Raw genomic sequence first — 23,711 nt, 5'->3', positions numbered from 1 at the left:
TCTTGATCGTCACTTATGTATGGTTCAGAGGGTTCGGAACTAAAGTCGGGAAAGGAGTCGGAATCAGTTAGGGTTGCTCCCCAGTTACTCGGGAAGATCCCTTCAGTGTCCGATGGAGCTAGGTTAGTATTTGGCGGAGTCCGGGTTTCAGTCCGGATTGGTGGAGGTACAGGGTTTTGTTTTCGGCTCTTGTTGATCGGGGTGAACCCGGAAAGCACTGGCGACTGCTTAGGGGGTGTTTCTGGTATCTCCTCCGGGATAGGCTTGACAGTTTTGCGGGACGATTTGCGACCTGAGGAAGTTCGGTGTTTCTTATGTTTTCGGGACGATTTGTGTTTCTTGGTTTTTCGGTGGGTCTTTTCGTTATCGTCTTCGTCTATGTCACGCAAGCGCTTCTTATTGGGAAGTTGATTTGTGTTCTGTGAGCTACCGGGAGTTCTCTGAGCGGTGTTTGGAGTCTGATAATGTTAATGTATCACTGTGGTGAGTATGGTTCTAAAATTAATTGGATTAGGAGAGAGAAATACCATCTTATTTATAAAGATTGCAAAGGTTAAATCGCTTGAAAACGGAGGAACTTGAAGGATGAGATTTCAACAGGTAATGTTGAAAGCAATGGAAAACTTGAAGTGATAGGTAGAGGAGAACTTGAAGGTGGTTAGGAACTTCTCACGAACTTGAAGGAAGGGAGGGGTGCTCTTATACCGAGTACGATCAGCTTTTTTCTTGAGCTTATCACGCTTCCGAGAGCACACACGAATGCTCTAGAAGCACTCGAGGGTGCTCGTACTCAATGTTTGCTTCAATATATGACGTTGATCTAAATGCTCCAGGCGCACTCGGGGATGCTCTGACGGTACCAATGGTGACGTCGATAACATTCTGGTGTTGGGGTTGGTGCTTGTGTTCTTGTTGGTGTTGGTACTCTGTCCTCTAGGAAGCTGATTCGGAGAGAATGTATTCTTTGAGCTCGTAGTCGATATTAGTGTTGAATTTGGCGCTGAGAACACTGTCTCGATCTGAAGAGACTCCGCGAGTGCTCAGGGAGAGAGTGCAGATGCTCAGGGCGATAGAATCTAGCATAACTGGCCGCCTGATTGGGGTGGTGGGTGTTTCTTCGTGTTGGTGTTGATGTTTGTATTAGGTTGGTGATGTATGACATCAGACTCGTATTGAAAATCAGCCTTGCCGACCGGGGTGCAGGTGAGAGGAGCCTCATTGGCTGACAAATCAAATCATTCGAGCACTCTGCAGCAGCACCTGCAGGAAAGAGCCTCCTCGGCCTTGGCAGAAACCAAATTTTTAGAGCACTCAGGAGTGCTTTGCTAGCATCATGAGACTTCAATGAAATCGTCTTGCCCCTTTTGCAGCAAGCGGTACAGCTCCTCCGCGAACTTCGATAAACATCTTCGAACTACACATCCATTTGAAGCAGATGAATGGCTGGGAAACCAATTTTTACTCCTGGAGCGCGATCAAGAGGCACCCGATGACACTCACGACAGCCCGGAAGGCATTCACGATTCCTATTCAGATGCCCATGACGACTCGGATAGTTCGGAGAGCAACAGTATCAATTATCATGACCAAGATCCCGATAATAATTCAGATCTGGAATCCGAATCATATTTTATGATGGAAGAGACAGATGGAGATGCAAATAGGCATGAGGCAGCGACAACGATTTACGAGGGTGCTGGGGAGCGTCTCTACCGCTCGGAGGACTACGACGAATGCTCACAAAACCTTCTCCGATACCCGTGGCACCCATTCAACTCAGCATACGAGTTTAGAATGGCACGTTATTTCATACTGTCGAAGGCCTCACAAGGAAATATCGACAGTTTCTTTCTACACGCTCCGTCAAGCAGTGGCGAATACTCCTACAGGACTGGGCGAGGTTTTATAAAGAGGTTGGACGAAATGAATGACATATTGGGAAAGGCGAGCTGGCATCATTCGGAGGTGGATATTGGGGGAGAGAAAATCCCTTACTATTACCGGGATCCAATGGTAATTGTGCGATATCTTCTAGGCCAACGGGCCTTTCGGGAGTCATTGGTGTACGCGCCAGTGGTAGAGCATAATGAATCTGGCGAGAGAATGTACGGGGAAATGCATACGGGAGATTGGTGGTGGGAGACGCAGGTCTGGTAAGCCTCACAAGTGCTCTAGAGGCAGTCGCTAATGCTTTCTGGACAGAATACCTTACCGGAGGGGTCGACTGTGGTACCAATTATATGCGCGTCAGATGGCACACATTTGACAAATTTTAGTGGGGACAAGAAAGCCTGGCCAATCTATCTTACCATCGGGAACATCAAGTCATCGGTCCGGAGCAAGCCCACCGGGCATTCGTTAATTCTCCTAGGGCTACTGCCAGTCCCACCTAAGCTCGGGAAGAACTCACTCGCTAATTCCGCTTTACGACGTCAGAGTCAAATGGCGCTGCATCGCGCCCTTGGGGAGATCTTTCAGAGCATTCGGGAGTGCTCTCAGGAAGGCGAGCTAATCGCATGCGCCGACGGGTACGAACGTCTATGCTTTCCGGTGTTGTCGGGTTGGATCGCTGATCAACCTGAGCATTCAAACTTACAAAATATTAGTACTAGCTCTTGTCCAAGATGCGAGGTGGAATTCCACAGTCTTGGGAGCACTCGCCGGAGCCCTACGCGCGATCACGAGGATTACCGGGAGAGGGTAAAGCTATTCAGGGAGAACCCGGGAAACCTGGGACCGGTGGAATACCTTGTCGCGAGATCAGTAAAGACACTCTTCAATGCTTTCTGGGGTATGCCGAGGGTTAATCCATACGATCTCAACAAACCGGACATTCTGCACAATATCTACCTAGGGATGTTGAAGCACATGATGGAGTGGGTTCAGGCTTTCTTGAAGAAGCACAATCGATTGGAGGAATTTGACAAGGCTTGGGCCTCGATTGCGCCTTACCCTGGACTGGCAGTACCGAACAAGGCATATCGTGCCACAACCCAATGGCAAGGGAAGGAGATGAGAAATCTGGGGCGGGTCGTTCTTGGAGCACTCGCGGCTGCTTTGAGAAACCCGGGGGTGGCTGTCAGGGGCGACTTCGCAAAGGCATTGAAATGTGTACGAGGCTTAATCGACTTCCACTTAATGGCGCAGTATGGGAGTCATACGACGAGCACACTGAATTATATGGAGAGCTATCTCGAGGATTTCCATAAGCACAAGGATATCTTTTTAGAATTCCGGGCGTACAAGAGGACGGTTAAGGATGCGAGAGATCGGACAAAAGCTGTGAAGACCTCAGGCTCCCAGAGCGCTCAGCGAGGTTTGGAGGAGATTCGCGAGATACGGGAAAGGTCTCACTTCAACTTCATCAAATTGCACGTGTTAACGCACTATCGGGAACATGTCGAGCGCTTTGGGAGCATTCCCCAGTACTCCACCGACATCAGCGAACTCGCCCATGTACGTCAGATAAAAGAGGCATACGGAGCATCCAACAAGGTCGATGCTGCAACGCAGATACTGGACTATGGGGGGCGGCGGTTGGCGTTAGAGATTCGAATGCTGAATCTGAAAGACATTGTTGGAGGTCCTGAGAGCACTGACGACATCTTTTGGAGCCATCGAGATAACCTGAAGGAGTTACTTGAGATTTTTAAAATCGAAGACCGGAAAAAAACACCAAATGAACGATCCATAGTAGAAGGCCGACTGCCTCTAAGGCGTCTTTGCAACCCCTCCACGAAATCGGAAAGACTTTTCAATATTGCGGATGGACTGCAAATAAGCCATACCACGTTATATCGCCTGATAAAGGAGTATGCAGAGGATGCGGGATGCTCTCAAAGCTTTGCCGGAAGCTCTGAGAGCATTTTAGAGCGCCGGGTGGAGATGTTCACATGTTTGCAGGTTCCGATACCAATCTTCCAAAGACCTGAGGTGTACGAGGTTCACAATATCAGGTGTACGGGAAACGCGGCTTTTAGGAAAGGGAAAATAAGAAAGGATTGGGTATGGGTGTCGGTAGCGTCCTCAGAGGAGTGGGGAGTGTTTCGGGGACGCTTACCAGGACGTGTCGAGGCTTTGTTCAAGCTGCGGGACAGTGGGGGGCGAGCACATAGACTATGTATAGTGGAGCTACTCGAGGCAAAGGATCGTGGTATCGCTGATAGCTCACATGGGCTCCTGAAGGTTTGTAGGAGGAGGAGGAAGAGGATGTGGGTCGTTAATATTCGGAGTATATTGGGAATGGCCCATTTGTTTGAGGTGGAGACTGGTAATTGGTTGGTAAATACTAGGATAGACTTGCGTACGTGGAATGAATTTAGTTGAATACTTGTAAAGCCGTGAGGGCATTCTTGAGTGCTCTAGGAACGTTAGACCCAATTGGACTCTCTAATTCAAAATTCGTGTCGTTCTGCTATGCATGCGGATTGGAAGAAGGAGGTAAAGTTTCGGCCGCTCAGTATCTGAGTCTGGCTATCCAGCAAGCTCGCTCCAGGAGGTCAATGCCAGTCCATGTTTGCTGCTTATGCATGGACATTGAGCTTTTCAGACGAGCCGTACCATGGCCTCAACCTCAAGGCTAATTATGCCTTTCACGAATCGACAGAAACATACACGTCCGTCAAAGGTTGGGTAGTCGTCACCAGTATACAGGACAGTGCTCGTATCAGTATCCCGCGACTGACCGTACAGCGGCGTTGAGGATACCCACGTTAGATATCTTTTGAGGGACTGGTGCGGCCTTCCTATCCTTTGAGGACGGTGTATCAATCCAAAGGAGCCCAAGTGAGGGTTGCCTCACCTTGAGTGGGTATGACGAATGCCTCAGCTCTGTGAGCACTGGTGAGTGCTCTGGGAGCACTCGCGGAAGCCCTCGCGGGAGCGTTCGCGGGAGCCTTCGCGGGAGCATTCGCGGGAGCATTCGCGGTGCCGTGAGAGCATTCGCGGTGCCGTGAGAGCATTCGCCGTGCCGTGAGAGCATTCGTCGTGCCGTGAGAGCATTCAAGAAAACTGTGAGAGCATTGGGAAGTGCTCGCGTGTACTACTGACGTAATCAAAAGAAGCAAAAGTTCCTAGGTGCTGTGGGCGGAGTCACTCCATCCTAGCGTCTCCGGAGGGGGAGGGAATCTCATGGCGGCCCAGGCGACCAGAGCATTGGCGAGTGCCCTCCAGACGTGAGCCATATCTCCTGGCGGTCCCAGAGAGTGGGACGGTCCTGCGGCGGAGCCTGGCGCGAAGGTTGTACTCTGGCGGTGCCGGACGCGCTGGGCGCTCGTGGCGCAGAATGCCCGCCAGGACGTAGGGGCTGCGCCCTGGGTAATAGGCGAGCTTGCTGATGTGGCAAATGTATCGTGCTGCAAAAGGGCGGAGGGAAATCTCGTCGGTATAATCGTCGGTATATTCGTTCACGCACATATATGATACGAGTCGGTGGGTTTAGTTGTTGGCATAATCGTTGACACAGAAAGCAGGGAACGGCTAGAGTATCAGTAAAGTCGTAGGTAAACTCGTCGGCAAAGTTATTTCCTGAGTAACGGAGAGCGCTGATAGAAGGTGGGCAAACTTGTAGGCAATATCGTTCCAGCTGTTCGTGCTCCGCGGTTAATGCATCAGTAATGTCGTTGGGAATGTCGTACAGCGCTAGTAGGTGAGTGGCGGTAAAGTCGTTCCCATAGAAACTTGGTCGCGGCACAAAGTCGTAGAGGGGGGCAGAGCGGCAACAGTCGCCGTGCAAAGTTGTTGGCTAACTCGTTGGCAAAGTCGTAGGGCGTGCAACGCGGGTAATATTAAAAGCTACACTGGCGCGGCTACATATTCGTTGGCGTACTCGTTTCGGCTGTGCGTGGTTAAGGCATATGCATCAAGAAAGTCGTCGGCAAAGTCGCTACAGCAAAACAGTGCGACGTAAAGGGAAGTTACAAGTTACTGCTACGGAAAGTGGTGTAAGTCATCGGTAAAGGCGTTGGACAATGCATCAATTGGACGAGTTTACAGAGCCCGCGACGGATAAATGCATCAAGTGATGCATTAACGCGTGCCGTTTGTATGGGTAATGCATCGATGGATGCATTATTTGCGCTGGTAGAGTATTATAAGCTCGACACCCGTTGCGAGCCTGAGGCTATAGCTCGAGATGTATGAGCTCAAAGCCCCCAGGAGCCGAGCCAGCTGCAGCTCTCCCTCGACGGCTCATGGACCTACTACATGTATATAGCTAGGCCACCGCCTTCGCAGTATACTACGCGCAGTAACAGAAGAAAGGTTATACATGTACATAAAATGAAGCCCCAGAAGAAACACCTGAAGCGCCCCCAACTGCCGAAATGTCTGAGACCTCTACCCCGGCCAAACGGGCGTTGACTCGATATGACCAAACTTTGAAGCGTAGCGCAATTTACACCGGTGCGTTGGCGGAGGGCACTGCGGGTAAAGAATAGCAGTACGAATAAAAAGCAGGCTTTATGCCTCCTCCAGAGTCCAGACCGAATCATGTATTTCATTACTTGAAACCGCCATAATTCTACAAAACAGTTACTTCAATTAATGAACTATCAATCAACCAGTCTGAATCAATCAATCAATCAAAATAATGCAATTAATGGATTAAACAAGATCAGTCAAATAGTTACTCAAGATCGAGTGATACTGCATGATTTCACTTGCCGCCACCACATAACATAGCCACTCGCCAGTACTTATCTAAGGTATATACACTAACATGACTACGGGTCAGATAAATTAAAGGTATTTTTTCTGCCCGTTTGCCCAGGGATATTGGGGAATCTGGAGTTTTCGTGAATGGACTCGGCGAGGCCTTTTGCCCCGGGCCCAATGGCCCTGAACACGTGCAAGAGAACAATGGTTGTATATAGTTTACACGCACGCTTACGTTGCAACTGATCACGGGAGGCACGTACATGTATATATACGGTATATACGGTATAATTTTATATGACAGAAAGGAGTCGTAGGCAAGAGAGTGGAGCAGTTATACTTCCATCTCTAGGTTTCATCAAGGTAATTTGACAATATATCCTAGTATGGAATGCTGTATTAGATAAATGGAGTAGTAACGAGGGGTACAATATGTAGTTTTAGACCAACATATACTCTGGAGCACGGGAAATCGAAACCATTCATGCGGCATTACAACACCTATATAAATCACTATAGCCCTTATACTGATCGGCCGATAATCCTACGTGTGCTAACTTCTGGTTATGTCGACTACTTCGTGCACCAAGATCTTCATATTCGAGCACTGCGCATATGGGTGCGATGAGTCGGTTGATATGTGCGATACTTTTGATAATCGTTCAAGCACAAGAGGTATAGATATGTATTGCAGCTTCTGCTATAAGTAAATGGCTCTTCTAATACTAAAGAAGCCTACCTATATAGCTACTACGGTATAAGCTTCAATAATTGAAATCTAGATACCATGGCGATCTGGTCATGCCAATATATGCATGACTTATAGCTCAGGTCAAGAAATGGTGGCATGAGCATTTATCACTACATACGTTTCCAAAATAAGGTTATGAATACATATGTATATATAGGTACATATAGTCATTTACTCTCTATATCTAGGCTGCTAGATCACCTAGAGACAGCCCCCAAAGACATACATACACCAATTACCCCAGACCTCCCCCTCCTATTCCTCTAACTACCCCCATTACCTTTTCTCCGCTCCCCGATCCCGTCCCCGCCATATATATCCCACCGTATCTACCGCCCTACAACCATGTCCCAACCCAACCCCCACCCAGACCCAAAGCTAAGGGTTATAACCACTCAAGCCCCCGCCGCTCCTTCCCTCTCGCCTTCTCGCCAGACTCCCTTTTCACCGGGGACCTCTTCGACCGTCTTGCTCTTTTCCTGCACAAGCACAACACAGCCTTCACGTCAATCGACTGTGTTGCTCGGGGCATTGACAAAGCCACCGCTCTCGCCGACGGCCCCACTATCTGCATCTGTGTGCTTCAAGATCGAGCCGAGACTGGGAAGGTGGATGATCGGAATGGGAAAACGGTACAGCTCGGAGAAGACGTGAGTGGGGAGAGTTGTGGGGACGTTGATAGGGAAGAGGGTAGGTGTGATGAAAGTGAGGTGCGGCGGGAAGTATCTACCATGGTTCCTCCAGGTGAACCTGCTGAGGCGAAAGGGGTGGGTAAACTAGAAGGAAGTATGGATGAGAGTGAGGTGGTCGACAGGGAGAAGGAAGTCGAGGATACAAGAAAGGAAGAAAATGGCGAACAGAAAAAAACGGAAAAAGAGGACTCTGTTGAGGGAGATGCGGAACAACAACCCAGAGACCATGACCAAAGCGAGGATGTACCAAACTCTGAAAAGACGGATGAAGGAGATATCTCCTCCGGCCAGAAGAGTGAACCCATAAACTCATACGGCAGAAACATGGACAAAGTCCAAGATGAAAGGCAAGAAAAGAAGACCGGAACGAATGGAAGCGATGTCCACAACACCCAGAGCATGGCCAAAATGCATCTCGAAACCAAAACAGAAAGGATGGATATAAAACAGGACAAGGTTTCCCAGCCACAAAGGATAGAACAGAATGCTAACACATGCACTTCTGGGATTGCTAGGCTCTTCTGTCAATCAGACGTTGCTCTTACGATCCCTCCTGAGATATTGACTGTCGAGTTCGTTAGTGTAATCCTTCATGAGGACGGTAGAGTTGAAACATGATAAACTGCGGGATATTGAGTAGGGTTTCGAACAGGAGTTTTGGGTTAATTGGTAGAAGCGTTCATGTCTTTTATGAGTGTTGGTGGGTCTCTGGGACGCAGCGGCAAGGGCTTTGTGTATCACTTCGCTGCTTAAGAGACTACTTCAATCCTGGGCTACGAGTGAGAGGCCATGAACATATCACATGCTAAGGATTTTTTAAAATAGCCGTCGTAATATCAATGCATTGACTACCAAAGAAATTATAACCAATAGGAAATAAGAAATACAGCCAAAACAAAGTCAGATATTTATACAATCGAGGAATTCTCGAGCGCTTGGGCATCAACTTCATTAACCGAAAGGAGCAAACAATCCAATTTGGTTTCTATAAACCATCCCCACAAAAGAAAAAGCACAAACAAACTCGATTTAAAGGTCCAACTTAGGGGTAACGCCCTTTATCCGTCCAATAACAGTAGCCGGGGCGTACTTAGGAATGACCTCATCGTCATGCAACATCGCAAATCTAAAGAAAAAGCATTAGTAAGCTATATCAAGCTTGATGGTTAGGGTTTCTTACTCCTCAGTTGCATCTCTGCCGGCAAAGTTCATGACAGCCTGGACACCACCGGGGTGGTCCTCAAGGAAGTTTGTCACATCCATGACTACACCTTTGACAACAACCCATACGCTGTCCTTAGTATTGTGCGCTGCAACCTCCTCCATCGTGAATTCCTTCTCAGGAATGGAAAACTCCTTCTTTGCCGCAGGCTTCGACACTGTACCGGGGTCCTGGCCGCTGGCACTGTCTTTTAAAACAGAGTGTGTTGCAGTCTGACCGGGAATGCTTTCGGCGGAGCCTGAACCCTGTGAGGGGGCGGCGTTTCCACCATTCCACTCAATAGTGAGCTTTCCTGGGGTGTTAGGATCAATATGAAGCGAGATCTGGTTTAGACGGGCAGCAGCGGTAGATGATCCTGATCCTGATACAGCACCAGACAGAACCTTTTGGAAAAGGTATTCCGCAGCGGTGTCACCAGCGACACGGCCGTAAACAACACATCCAAGGAGAGATGAACCACCAAGACGATTAGCACCGTGGACACCTCCGGCAATCTCACCACAGGCGTAGAGACCCTCAAATGGCTTGCCCTCCTTGTTGAGGACACGGGCCCTGTCATCAATCTCAACACCACCCATGGTAAAGTGGACAACAGGCTCCATGAGGGCAACATGGAAGTCGTCATTGATATTGAAAGGAGTGTTGTGGAAGAATTTCTTTCCATAGGGGTCCTTGGTCTTGCCGTCGGCAATGTCGTTGTATGACTTGAAGACCTTCTGGAGGTGCTCGGGTCCGCAGCCAATTTCCTTGGCAAGCTCAGCACCAGTGATCTTCTTCATAAGACCACGCCCGGAGTAATGCCTGGTGTGAAAATCAAGGACCTTTGAGGCCTTGCTGTTAAGGACCAGTCTGATGGGGAACTTGTTCTTGAACATTTCGCCAGAGACATAATCTCTGTGGCCAAGTTCGTCGCAGAATCGGTTACCATCGGCATTCAAGAGAAGACCACCCTCACCACGGAGAGCCTCAGCAGCCAAGAACTTCCACTTGGAAGTAGGGTCCTTGGGGTCTACAAGTCCGGTAGGGTGCACCTGGACCTTGTCCATGTCAATTCCGTTACCGCCAAGGGCCATAACCATCTTCTGTCCATCACCGGTAGCGTGAGTTCCGTTGGTTGATGAGAGCTTAAGGACATCAGGACGGTGCTTCTTCAAGAGTGAGTCTGGGCTGTCGAAATCCGCAGCATATCCTCCAGTGGCGAGAATGACTGGGCCGTACTCGGTGTATGTCTTGCCCTCGTACTCGAAATCAAGACCGGTGACGTGGTTGCCCTCGCTGTTGATCTTGGTGACACGAGCTTTCTTGATAATCTTTACTCGCTCAGGGTCGGTTTCGGCAAGGTCTTCAAGCTTCTGCATCAGAGCGTAGGTGATGGCCATTCCGGGGAACTTGGCATCGTGGCCACGGTGCGTACGGGGTTGTGAGTGACCACTATTTTGCTTCTGTCAGAATTCCGATGCATTGACAACAGAGGAGAATGGAAACATACCCAAGACGAGAGACAAGCGTAAGATCAAGTCCGAATACATCTTGTAACCATTCCACGGCAGCTGCCGACTTGTATGTAAGAACCTTGATAAGATCTGGTCGCGCCTTGTCACGTGCCGACTTCATGGTATCGTCGTAGAACTGCTGCACACTGTCCTGGATTTTTGAGTCGACCTGGGTGCGGGTGAGAGCACCGTTGATACCCGATGTGGCCTTTGTGGAGTTTCCACCGAAAAATCCTAATGTCTCATATTAGAAATGACAAAACGTCGGGGGGGCTGAAGAGGGCCAAATTACCTTGCTTGTCAAGAACAAGAACATTTCCGCCGGCAAGATACAATGTATGGGCAGCACTGAGGCCAGAAACTGTTCAGAAGGTGGGTTAGCTCATATTCATAGCTCAGCTCATTGCGGGGTGGAACTTACGACCGCCACCGACGACAATTACTCGTGGAGGAGACATTATTTCAGTTTTTGATGGAAAAAAAGATAGTAACAACGACGACGACGGGCAAGCTGGTATATTCTTTGTGTTCTGAGAATGTAATTTCACTGACTCGGAGCTCTCTGGGCAATCAATGAACGAGACAAAGGGTACAAAAGAGGACGAGTTATGAAGACGAAGACACGTAGAGGAAGTAGAAGAAGTGGGAAGACGTGGTGGGCTGGGGATCTGACTTTGTACCGCTCGCAAGCGGCAATGGGGTTGGGGTTGGTGTTGGGGGTGGTGCGTCTTGTTTCGGGGTATCGTACAGCCGAGGCTTTTCCTGTCAGCCCTTGGCACGCGGAGGGCATGAAAAAGTGTGGGGCCGGCCAATCAGAGGGCTGCTTACGGAGGTGAATGACGGTCGTTATGCATGAAAGGGCTCGAAAGGCAAATAGGTATTCATCGTCATGTGAAGAAGTAGTGGTGGTGGTTTTGGGGGCCAACCACAGCCTTCCAGCTGGTTGACATGTGAAAGCATCCCACACGGTTCAACACGACCCTATGTAAGCTAGAGTTGAAGAGGCTCCCCTTCCCTTCTCCAGCTTTTGACAATCGATCTCACCCCCGCGTTCCGAAAGGGTCTAGGTCTTGGCCCCAGTGCGCGCCGTATTATGTACCTACTCCTCTAGGTACCCCATTCACATGCAAAGCGGAACATCCCACACACGCCATTTTCCCTCTGTCTGTTCACCGCAAAAAAAAAAAAAAAGGCGACACGTTTTAGCACATAGAGTACATCTTGCGGCGGGGGTTAAATTCCTGGAATTCGCGGATTTAGAACATAAGGTTACATCTGCCAAGTGTGTGTGTGGGGGGTGGGGGGGGACCTGCATTGGAAGTTTGGAACGTCCCCCCAGGCTGAATCGTTTGCAGTTGGGTTGGGTGGTGGCCGAGGCCCTCGGGTTCTGTGTGAGGACACGGACTTCTGACGCGGGGAGTTGGAGTGTAGGTAGGGTGTTCTGTTGCGATTATCAGATCCGCAGCTCTTGGCAAGATCGAGATAGTACCCGGGTATCTAGAGCTACCTCCTCTACGCTACAGCCTTAACGACATTGCGGTTTTGTGGAGTAAAGTTGACCGAATCAGCTTGAGCTTGCAAGTGTAGGCACCAAGATATGTAAGTTCTGTAGCCTTCCCACTGAACCCTGGAGCACCCTAGCTTTGGGGTTCTTAGTGATCGTCCATGATTCGGAACAGCAGCACTGCACTGAGTGACCATCCATGATCCGAAACACCCAGGCCTGTCTCCCAGCCTCGAATTCCAGTAGCAAAACAAAGCGCCTTGCTGCTCTACCTTCTCTACACAATCGCCGATTCAGGAACGTGGGTCAATGACGCAATGGGCTACCGCGAATCAACACTTCCAAAGAGAATCGCGAATGGGATCAGAGAGAGTCTCAGTGTTGCACACTCGCTCACCACACACACATACACACGCATACACTGTAACCTACACTAGAGCTTTGAGGATATATTCAAAATGAACGCCTTGCTTCCCCCCACTACATAGAGCTAGCTCTTTTCCTTTTCGCTCCTTCCCTACATACATACATCCTACACACCCGACACCGCAAGCTCAAGCTCAAGAAACATATAAACAGCTAGCTAGTAACCAGCCCGCCAACCAATCCAATCCAATGGCCGTAACACTATACGCGATCGACGACTACTACCTCACCGCAACGCTGCTCATCACAATCACGTACCAGCTCTTCTTCTTCACCATCGCCTTTGCGCTCCGCTTCGACAAGCTCACGGACTTTGCGGGCGGGACGAACTTTGTGCTGCTTGCCCTCGTTACGCTGTGCTTCAGCGGTGTTACAGATGTTAGGGTGCGTATACCGGAGCTCTTCTAAGCTCCTCCGAGCTCCCCCAAGCTCGTAAAGGCTCCAAGCTAACAGAACCGCTCCCCCGCAGAACATCGTAGCCTCCGTCTTCATGATCGTCTGGGGCGCCCGCCTATCCGGCTTCCTCCTCTTCCGCATCCTCAAGACCGGAAAAGACGACCGCTTCAGTACCCCCCCCCCCTTCCCCTCCCCCACTACATACCCGCCCACTAACACAACCACCCAGACGGCATGCGCGACAAGTTCCTCCCCTTCCTCAGCTTCTGGCTCCTCCAAATGCTCTGGGTCTGGACCGTCTCCCTGCCCCTCACAATCCTCAACAGCCCCTCCACCACCTTCCACACCCCGCAGCCGCCCTTCACCACACCCCTCGACATCCTCGGCAGCATCCTCTTCCTCGCCGGCCTCGCAACCGAGACCCTCGCCGACACGCAGAAATACCTCTTCCGCTCCAGCGCGCCCCCCAAAGCCCTCTTCATCAACAGCGGGCTATGGCGGTACTCGCGGCACCCCAACTACTTTGGCGAGATCACTCTGCATCTCGGCATCTGGCTTGTCGCTATCGCGCCGGCAGCGGAGGGCGCGGTGACGGGCAGGGCCGCGGCGGCGCTGTATGCCAGTGTGGTTGGCCCGCTGGCGCTGGCGGGGCTGCTGCTGTTTGTGAGTGGGGTTGCGCTGCAGGAGCGGCCGGCGGCGCGGAGGAGGTGGGAGAGTGGTGAGGGGTGGGTGGAGTATGAGGCTTATTTGAGGAGGACGAGTGTGTTGGTGCCGATGCCGACGGGGGTGTGGGAGCGGTTGCCGGCGGTGGTGAAGAGGACGGTGGGGTTGGAGGTATGTATACTCTGTGGGGGGGGGGGGGGGGGATGGGGAGCGGTTGCTAATAAGGTGTGGGGTGCGGGTAGTTTCCGATGTTTGTTTTTGATCCGGCGACGATGGCGGGGGAGGGGGATGGTCGCGCGCTGAGGGCGGGGGACGCGACGTAGGATATTAATCCTAGCTATTCCCATGGCTCGCTCGATACCCTCGTTTTCGTTTCTCTTCTCTTGTCGTAATGATCCCGTTTGAAAACATGTATTATACCCTTAATGTCAGTGCGCTATAATGTGTGCCATGATATTATGCTGTGCCTCATCCGTGCAGCTTTCTCCTAGAACTGTTGCAGTAGAGACCGCGCCGGGGAGTATGTCGGGTTCGCCGTTACGTGCGGGTATGGAGTGTGGAGTGTGGAGATTCCGGCCGGGGTTGTGGGGTTGTGGGGTGGGCTGCGGATTGTGTTGTGGGGTAGGTAAATACTACATGTAGATGTCCTCGAGGATAACTATGCACTCTATGTGGGGAGTAATGCGTGAACGGGGCATCGTGGCTTTATGAACTGTGGATTGTGGATGTGGAATACTGCATATGTAGTTTTAGTAGTAGGTTCATACAAGCAGGGCTAAACCAAACCCGCGCCGTGCGTTTATGCCAACAGTTGAAATATATGTAGCGCGGTATGTTGGTACCGAGTGATGCACCATGAAGCAACCGATATCGATATCGATACCAACACTCGCAACTCACAACCCTCCGCACCACACACCATACTCATACTCCCACCACGAACACGCAGTATAGAAACCTTTTCCATTCCCTCAGCTAGCTAGCTACACACGTGCAAAGAAACAGAAACAGAGAAAGCGCAGTAGAAAAAAGAAGAAAAAGCTACCCTATATAAATAAAAAAAAAAAAACACTTTCAAAAACGCCTTATCCTCCCTTCCCCCCCCCCCCCCCCACACACATAGCCTCCCATCTCTCCCCCCTCCATCTCACCCCCGTTTCCCCTTCCCCTCCCTATAACACCCACCCTAGTCTCCCATTAATTCCTCCCCCCCGAGAAAAACACCCGACTGGCCACACTCCCCGCAAACTGCCTCGCCAGGCCGCCGCCCGTGGTGTTGAGCGCGCGCCCCGCAAACGTAGAGGCGTTGCCGAACTTGTCGGCGCGCGAGAAGGCGACGCCGTTGGTGACGCAGAGGATCACGGCGATTACTGTGTTGTGTTAGTGGGAGGCTATATGTGTGGGGGGGGGGGGGGGGATAAATTGGGTGGTAGAGAGAGAGAGAGACGAACCAACAAGCGACAACCAGATAAACTCGAACCGCACCACCGCGACGACGGCCAGCAGCACCCAGAGCAGCGGCACGATGTAGAGGGAGAGCCAGAAGAAGCGGCTGTCGGTTGCGTTGATTTGGCGGGATTCCTGCTTTGCCGTTAGCTCCCCCATCACTCATACCACCACTACCACTGTCACAGGGAACAAGGAGGAGAGGGCACATACATCGGGGCTTTCAAACACCCAGATGCTCTCGCCGCTGTTGTCGGCGCTGGTCTCGTTCCACCAGCGCAGGCCGACAAGGCGGCGGCCGGCAATGTTCTTGACGTAGTAGAAGTCGGCGGCGAGGAGGAGGATCACGATGATGAATATCAGCACGCTGGCGTTTCGCCGTTAGCTGTGTTGAGAGAGGGGGAGAGGGGGTGGAGGGGGTGGAGGGGGTGGGGGAGCGGGTACAAGTTTGAGGAGAACCAGAGGCCAAAGAGGTAGGTTAAGAGCGCAGCTGCAAGTGTGCGGTTAGTATAGCTGGAGCTGGAGCGCGGGGGACATTGTTTGAGGGGAGGACTCGAGGGGGACGTACACAGGCGGAAGGCGAGGAAGAAACCGAGCGTAGCGGGGTGCGCAGAGAGGCGCCAGCTGAGGGCTCCTTCTTGGGGTCGTTGCTGGTGGGTGTTGTTAGTCTGCTTGTCTGTTTTGTCCAAGAGGAGAGAGAGGGGGGGGGCATTACGGATTCCATAGTTTCTATTGTTCGTAGGAGGGTAAATGGGTTGTTTGTGAAGTAGAAACAGAGGGAGAGAGAGAGTTGCTGAGCTTCACGAACGTTGACGCGGCCTCGGTGTGATTGGGCGCTGTCACGTGCAGGGCAGGGGTTGCGGGGGCTATTTATGGTTGCAGAACTCTCTCCTCCACCTCTGCATCTGCATCAAGAATCGATACAGCTAGCCAGGGTTAGGGGTGGGTCCACATCCTCCTCTAGACTCTCTAATCTCGACCTTCAACCTCCCCCTCCCCCTCACCTCACCCTCACCCTCACCCCTCACCACCACAACACTCACCCACCCAACGAGCACCACCACCATCATGAAGTGCCAAAAGTGCCGTCAGCCCATCAGGCTGCACAGCTCCCTCGAAGACCTCAGTCCCGCCGCCTTCAACCTCCTCACCGGCAAGCGTCCACTCCACTCCACTCCACTCCACTCCACCCCACTCTCACATCTATTTCTCCCCCCCCCCCCCCCCCCACCCCACCCAGCCAGCAGGACCAGACCACTAACTAACACCCCACAGGCGGCGGCATCCCCCCGACCACCTCCGATACCCCCATCGGCCCGCCCCTCTTCCCCCCAGACCGCCGCGACACATACGACAAAGCCGCGCAGAACGCCTCAGCCCCCATCCACAAGCGCACCATCCCCACCCGCTCCTCCACCGCCCCCGCCCGCCCAAAATCCGTCTACCAGAACCCCGCCGAAAGCTATGTCATGCTCACGCAATCGCAGCTCGCCCCCGCCCCGCTCCCCCCATCCTCCAGCTCCTCCTCCGCCGCCGCCTCCTCCTTCTCCCGCAACAACAACACCACCGCGCCCCCGCCGCCGCAGTTCCTGCTCCCGCACGACGAGAACGCGCTCAGCCACCAGATGCACACCTCGGCCGGCCTCTTCGACATCCTGAGCGCCCGCAGCGACATCGACTACCCCATCTGCAGCGAGTGCACCGACCTCCTCGTCGAGGGCCTCACAAAGCGCCTCGCAAACGCGACGCGCGAGCGCGACGCCTACGTCGAGTTCCTCAAGCGCGTGCACAGCGAGATACCCACCGAGGCCGAGCGCGACGCCGCCGTGCGCGAGATGACGCACCTGCAGGACGAGGAGGCCGCCGCGCTGCGCGAGCTCGCCGAGACCGAGCGCGCGCGCGCCGCCGTCGAGGACGAGATTCGCGGGCTCGAGGAGGAGGCCCGTGCGCTCGAGGGCGAGGAGGAGGCGTTCTGGCGCGAGAGGAACGGGTTTGCGGCGAGGCTGGAGGAGTTCCAGAATGAGAGGGATGGCGTCAATCTGCAGTATGATCATGACTCGAGGCAGCTGGAGAAGCTGCAGAGGACGAATGTGTATAATGATACGTTCTGTATTGGCCATGATGGGTATTTTGGGACGATTAATGGGCTGAGGCTGGGGAGGCTTCAGGCGCAGCCGGTATGACGCCGTTCTTCCTTTCACTATCACTACCACTACCTCTCCTATAAGAAAACCAGCTAACGCACCCGCTCCATCCGCAGGTCGAATGGACCGAAATCAACGCCGCCTGGGGCCAAACGCTCCTCCTCCTCTCCACCATCTGCGACAAGCTCACCTTCACTCCCAGCACCTACCGCCTGCGGCCCATGGGGTCCACCAGCCGAATCGAGCGCCTCGACTACCCCGCCGGCGGCCACGGCGAGCCCAAAGTCACCACCCTCGAGCTCTTCTCCAGCGGCGACCTGCCGCTGGGGAGGATGTTTATGCACCGCAAGTTCGACCAGGCCATGGTTGCGTTCCTCGAGTGCCTGCGGCAACTGGGCGAGTATGTGGAGCGCACGGACGCGGAGATGAAGCTGCCGTATCGCATTGTGAAGGATAAGATTGGCGATAGCTGTATTAGGCTGGCGTTTAACCAGGATGAGGCCTGGACGAGGGCGTGCAAGTATACGCTTACGTGTGTGAAGTTTTTGTTGGCGCATACGAGGTGAGTTTTTTCCCGGTGTGTGTGGGGGGGGGTGGAAGGGGGTGGGGTGGGGTGTGAGAAGAGGGGAATGGGCTGATGGGGTGGGTGGTAGCAATGCGGCTTATGCGAGGAGGGCGGGGGGGAGTTAGTTGTATATACGGCCCCGCGGGGGGGGGGGAGGGTGTATTATTATTAGGACGCGCGGTTTTGTGGCTGGTAGGTAGGGGTAATTAAGATAGCTCTCTCTCTTTTTCTTTAGTTTCTTTCTCTTCTCTTTTCTTTTTTTTCTCTCTTTCTTTCTTGATATCTTTCTCTCTCTCTCTATTTTCCACTTTTTTTTTTTTTTTGCTCACTTTCGCATATAGTAGTGTATTGTGCGTGCATGTGGCATGGGGGATATCTGGGCAGGAAACATACCATCGACACAGGCAGGTGGTAATGGTAACTAAAAAACTAGGACATGACATTGTAGTACGTGTAGGTATGTATTGTACATTCATTGTTATGTAATAATACTGGAAAATAATGATACATTCTGGCTGGAATATATTTTTGGAGTTGGTGCTACATATTGGGATAAGGATAGTGCTGGGGGACGTTCGGGGTTGCTATGGGGGGGGGGGGGGGGGGTGTTTGGGGGTTCTGCGCCTTGGGGCTGGGGTAGGGGGGTAGGGGCTAGCTGTAGGTTGAGAGTGTGGAGAGTGTGGAGCAGGTGGATGGGGCTGTAGATAGGACACCTAGGATTGGCTTGTGTGGAACTCTGACTTTTCATTTTCGTGGTCGCCCATTCGAACTTGAGGGCGTTAGCTATAGCCTGCGCTCTCTCTATATCCACGACTACATGTATACGTATCTGCCGCCGAGAACCAGCACACAACCATTGCAGGCCTGTATTAGCTATAGTCTAACCCCACCATAACACGGTAGGCCTACCTGCGGTAGTTCGACATTCCCTATAGCTAGCTACGTTGCGAGGTTCTAAAGGGGATGCCGTATCGGAATTGATCAGGGGAGAAGTGACATTGCGGAATATAGATAGCTTGGGCGTTAAAACGAAGCCTGCCTGTAGATTGTAATAACACCCCACAGCGACAGGAACAAATCAAGGCCTATCTGGTCTACTGGGCTCATGGGCATGGTTAGGGTTACGAACGAGTGATATCCCATGTCCCAATTTACCAAATCCAAAAAACGGCGGCTATCTTATCGGGTGGCGCCTATCTGTTACAAATGCCCCACCCACCCCCCCCCCCCCCACAAACCATCTAATGATCTAGTGGTGCTTGTTGGGTAGGTTTGAGACATATATGTATGTAGGAAAATGATAGTGTTTGGCAATTCACTTGTCACTGGCCAATCATAGTTATATTTTTCACAAGGAAAATGCACCCTCTAGTTAGCCTATGCAGCTGTTTGGACAAGAAGAACATTATAACGTGTCTTCATTTTGAAACGTGATATTGTTGGATCGACTCTATTCGCGCTTTATTCCTATTTCTGTGGGGCATAAAAAGGGTGGGCGAGTGCTGCCCCATGACTCTATCCCTCTCTCCGGGCAAACATTCCGCAGGAGAGCACCAAAATTCAAAACAACCCTATCTGAGTGTTTTGAAAAAGATAGGAACTAAGAACTAAAGTTCGAGTGCACTTTCCCCCGCGGATCCACCACCACGAGGCATCAAGAGCATATCTACAGCGAGAATTCAATTGTCATCTCACGGCGCACGTGGGGAATGTTGTTGATAAAAAAGTAACCATCTGGGTATCATTGTTTGCGCTCTTCCCCCCTTCTTTTCCTGCAAAAACTCGCCCACCCCATCCCTCGCGCCTGTATATTAAGTAAGGGGAGGCGAATTCAGGTACAATCTCCCAAGATTAAGGGAGATGGAATCAAACCCCCACACACACTCCCAAAGGAACACCATAAGAAAGAAATCAAGAAAACCCCCGGGAAAATGTGTCGCCGAGATTCCCCCACCCCAGTAGAAGTTCCTGCCCAAAGGAAAGAGAAAAGAAACCAAGAGAAGGAAACCTCATAAAACATGACATCGTGAAATAAAAAGAAGAAAAAGGAAGGTTGGGAGTAGTAGTAGTAAAAAAATATAAGAAGCCCCCGAAAAAAGGAGAATGACAGAAAATCATATATAAACAATCTGACCGCATCATCATTATCGTGAAGTCTCTTTGCTTTGTTTATACATCCCTCAAAACAAAGAGTATAGAAGATGATAGAAACGATATACCACCGATAGTACACATTGTTTTTCGTCGCTAAAAAAATTATAAGAAAGCCCACTTACAAAAAAAAGAAAACAGCTAGCGTGGTCTCCCGCCCTGTTCTTTTCTTATGCCCCCCACTGACTAATCGATAGTAGATTTTCGAAATCGATAAAGCCCGACAGAACCTTCTTCTCCCCCATAGCGAGTCCCTCACTAGCCCCCCTAATAATATAAACAGAAGAATAAAAATAGAATTCAAAAACGTGCATTATGCATTATTTTCCAAAACGTTTAGCCCTTACTGCCTCTCCGCTTGAACCAACTCTTCCTTTTCTTTTCCTCCTGTTTTTCCGGCTGTGGCGCTGGTGCTGGTGCTGGTGCGGGTGCGGGGTTACCGAGCGATATTGGCTTTCGGACCGTTGACGGCGAAGTCGGCATGCTTTGAGGCATCTGAGATGGACCCGAACCAGATGGACCAAAGTTTTCAAACGGGGTTATCTGTTGAGAGCTCTCGAACATGGCCTGGTCGCGAAATCCAAAGGATGGTTGTGGAGGCGGTAACGCCGGCTCCCGAATATATCCACCGGGCCCATCGGACCCAGCACCCGATGATGACGAACCAGGATTAACCGGACTCTCACCACCCCCATTTGCAGCTTGATTATGGTATACATAAGGTTGATTCGGAGGGGCATCGTAATTCTGTGACTCGTAGGTTTGTCTTCTCTGTGGTCGCCCCATGCGCTCCTGTGGGTGTGGGTTGTTGTATCCGTTGTATCCATGGCCAACATTTGATCCTGGAGATCTTCTTCTATTCATATTTCCATAACCCATTTCAGATTCGCCGTAACTAAGATCATGTTAGAAAATTGACAATCGGCCGAAAACTAGTAAATCGGTGTCCATACCCGTCTACTGCTGATCTGGGTGTCTCAGAATATCCAGAGCGACCAGTGTAATGTAGAGAATCCGATGGTGGGCGTCCCCGGGGTACCGTCGTCTGGTAATAGCCCACTGCACGCAAAAAAATCAGTAACCAAAAATCGAAAGTTCCGAAAGCGGAAGTAACAAACTTTGCTGCGGATGACGATTGTGTTTCCAAGAATTGCCATCAACGCTGTCTACTGTATCCGACGAATAACCAGCGCCAGCATTAGACGAAGTTCTCTCTGCCAAAATGTTTTAGCAACTGTTTGAACTCGCCACATAGATACGACCAGGAAATGGTATAAAATACCTACGTAGGACCCCCGATGCTCGTCCCTATCAATTGCAGCCTCAAACCCTCGAATTGTCTCCAGCGGGCTTTCCCAGCGGTGCCTTGTGGGGTTCGTCAAATCCGGATCGGCTGTAAAACTCAATGTTAGAACCTCAATTGTATTGCTTTTTCCCAAGGGCTTCCATACTGATATCATTTCCGAAGCGATCCTTAAACTTGAGTTGCGAAAGACTCTTGTACTGGTTTGTAGACTGGTTTACTTGAACTATTATCCAGCACCAAAAAAGTCAGCAATTGCAACCAATTGAGTTGTAGCGACCCTTTAAATCGGGACTAGACTGGTGTCAGTGCACAAAACGTACAAGGCTCGTCCTCAGTGATTGCTCTGGTAGGATCCACGTTCTTGGTCATCTTTTTCTGCTTCGCCGGCGGTAATGAGCTAAGTCTTGTTTCGTCCTTGTTCTTTTTCGACCTCAAGCTCCAGGTCCGAGTATGGCCCTTCTTTATCGATGCGGCGGACATTATTTACTTTATATCTGTCGGGAGTGGGGCAGTAGTAGCAGTAGTAGTAGTGCGAAGATCGAAAGATGTGGCGGAGGACGGCTCGTCAACAGCGATTAAGAGAAAACCGGCGAGAGCGACGTTCCGCTATTTCCCCTGCAGGCACGTACGACGACGGGGTGGGGGGACAAGACAGGGAAATAATGAAGGGATCCACAAGCGTTTGTTGTTGGCAATAGAATGATATGATGGAGTGAGTGAGTATTTTAGGTGATGATAGTACTGCTGTGCTGGGATGCAGTAGTAAATGTTGAAACTACCGGTGCGGGATGAGGAAAGGTTTTTCTTTCCCTTTTTTTTTTGACGGGGTTGAGGATTACGTAGAATTTTAAGGTAGAGCCACGCGAAAATCTCCGTAACAAGCGAGGTGATCTTATTATACAACAGGGACGCGGCTGGATCGAAGATGTAGAGAGGTGGTAGTGGTAGGTTACTGTGAAGAAGGTTTGACAGGATCACAGGGACTCTTTCATAGGAAAGGAATCAGTAACCGGGCGAGGTGGGGGGAAGGGGGGAGGGACGAAGAAGCCTCGAGAAGCTGATGGCAGTAGTATAAAGAGGGAAGAAGAGAGGAAGAGGGAAAAGAAACAAAGTTAAGAGATGACGAAGGGTACAATTGAAAACTGCCTCTTCTGCTGCGTTCCACACGAAAGCTTGCGTAACTTGCATGCACAATAGTACGCGAGCAAGGCATGTTCCTACACACCATACGGGCTGCTTCCCTTCGTCTCAACCTCTCGCACTCACACAAAGCAGGTGGTAATATTGCTCGTCCGTAAATCGTACGTGCATTCCCTTCATTGCTCGTCCTCCAGGCACCGATAGGAGGTGTGTGTATCAATCAATCAACCAGCTGGTCAGCAAAGGAATTCTATTTACACTCATGGTACCTCCTACTGATCTAAAGTACCAGGTACATGCATATAGCTCTCTGTATTTTTTGTTTTGTCTGCCCAACCAGTCCAGTGCAATCCGTCCCCCATCAGTCGATACGAGGACTCTCAGACAAGATGCCCTCTTACACCCTCCTCAAGTTGCAGATAGGCATACGTCTCCTAGGGAAGGTATCACGTTGTCCGGGAACGGGTACGGACAACTCCGCTCGAGAGAGGGTGAACGACGTTGCAAACGTGGGGCTCGTTCAGAAGCGTACGCAATGTGTGTGTGGCGCCGTAGCAGGGGAAAGGAACAAGGATGATGGACTAGAAATAGAAGCACCCAAACTACTCGACGTCACTCCAAGAAAGCTGATCTGCCATCCACTAATCTTTAAAATAAGTTCATCAGTACGAACAGCAACGACGTCCAGCCAGCCAATCACAGCCCACGGAGGTAATTAATGGAGAAGAGCACTCCTGGCCAGAAGCCTATCTATCTCTGCTGTGGCGTGAGAATCCAGGATTCTTGTGAGGACAACTTGTCACCGGGAGTATCTCTATGTACCCAGGTAGCAGTAACACAACCCTTACCTTTACCCCCACAGGCGGTTTGGAAACGGGTGATTAGATTGATAGCTACTCTTCCCAGTGCTGACTGACTCTACTGATATGGATCCGACAACTCTGTCGCTGGCTGATGCCTCCATCTCAATCGCAGCTGCTGTTCCAGAAAGAGAAGAACCTTATGCACTCTCCACTTGGAAGAATTATTACTATTTCCCATCTAAGGCAAGTGCCTGCCAAGACTGATACGCTTAGTAAATCTGTCCCTTATCCCTGCACTAAGACAACATCCTAAATACACACCCTCCCCACCTTCTTTTCCCTCTTCCCCGGGCTG

General features: G+C 51.1%; 6 protein-coding genes across 6 annotated transcripts; 3 read left to right on the top strand and 3 right to left on the bottom strand.

Moving 5' to 3' along the window:
* Positions 1-7,750: 7,750 nt before the first annotated feature.
* Positions 7,751-8,715, top strand: LAJ45_11268 (uncharacterized protein; the record flags this gene model as incomplete). The annotated part of the gene is made up of 2 exons (XM_046120778.1): positions 7,751-8,055; positions 8,112-8,715. 2 exons carry the CDS (start codon positions 7,751-7,753, stop codon positions 8,713-8,715), a joined length of 909 nt encoding a protein of 302 aa, XP_045966071.1.
* Positions 8,716-9,126: 411 nt separating this feature from the next.
* Positions 9,127-11,270, bottom strand: LAJ45_11267 (uncharacterized protein; the record flags this gene model as incomplete). The annotated part of the gene is made up of 5 exons (XM_046120777.1): positions 9,127-9,223; positions 9,278-10,750; positions 10,809-11,046; positions 11,105-11,173; positions 11,234-11,270. 5 exons carry the CDS (start codon positions 11,268-11,270, stop codon positions 9,127-9,129), a joined length of 1,914 nt encoding a protein of 637 aa, XP_045966070.1.
* A 1,661-nt stretch (positions 11,271-12,931) lies between these two features.
* LAJ45_11266 (uncharacterized protein) lies at positions 12,932-14,124 on the top strand (the record flags this gene model as incomplete). Its single annotated transcript, XM_046120776.1, has 4 exons — positions 12,932-13,126; positions 13,212-13,308; positions 13,368-13,972; positions 14,044-14,124. The coding sequence occupies 4 exons, from the start codon at positions 12,932-12,934 to the stop codon at positions 14,122-14,124; spliced, it is 978 nt and encodes a 325-aa protein (XP_045966069.1).
* An 874-nt stretch (positions 14,125-14,998) lies between these two features.
* On the bottom strand, positions 14,999-15,971 carry LAJ45_11265 (uncharacterized protein; the record flags this gene model as incomplete). The annotated part of the gene is made up of 6 exons (XM_046120775.1): positions 14,999-15,171; positions 15,253-15,382; positions 15,461-15,614; positions 15,692-15,737; positions 15,816-15,897; positions 15,963-15,971. 6 exons carry the CDS (start codon positions 15,969-15,971, stop codon positions 14,999-15,001), a joined length of 594 nt encoding a protein of 197 aa, XP_045966068.1.
* Positions 15,972-16,315: 344 nt separating this feature from the next.
* Positions 16,316-18,081, top strand: LAJ45_11264 (uncharacterized protein; the record flags this gene model as incomplete). The annotated part of the gene is made up of 4 exons (XM_046120774.1): positions 16,316-16,406; positions 16,523-17,424; positions 17,508-17,953; positions 18,045-18,081. The coding sequence occupies 4 exons, from the start codon at positions 16,316-16,318 to the stop codon at positions 18,079-18,081; spliced, it is 1,476 nt and encodes a 491-aa protein (XP_045966067.1).
* Positions 18,082-20,443: 2,362 nt separating this feature from the next.
* Positions 20,444-21,893, bottom strand: LAJ45_11263 (uncharacterized protein; the record flags this gene model as incomplete). The annotated part of the gene is made up of 6 exons (XM_046120773.1): positions 20,444-21,002; positions 21,061-21,166; positions 21,226-21,321; positions 21,390-21,500; positions 21,559-21,636; positions 21,734-21,893. The coding sequence occupies 6 exons, from the start codon at positions 21,891-21,893 to the stop codon at positions 20,444-20,446; spliced, it is 1,110 nt and encodes a 369-aa protein (XP_045966066.1).
* Positions 21,894-23,711: the final 1,818 nt, after the last annotated feature.

This window comes from Morchella importuna, assembly GCF_003444635.1.
Source record: "Morchella importuna strain M04M26 chromosome Unknown Morimp01GS061, whole genome shotgun sequence".
Classification (NCBI taxonomy): domain Eukaryota; kingdom Fungi; phylum Ascomycota; class Pezizomycetes; order Pezizales; family Morchellaceae; genus Morchella; species Morchella importuna.
The sequence above is the reverse complement of the archived record's forward strand: the minus strand, read 5'-3'. Positions and strand labels throughout refer to the sequence as shown.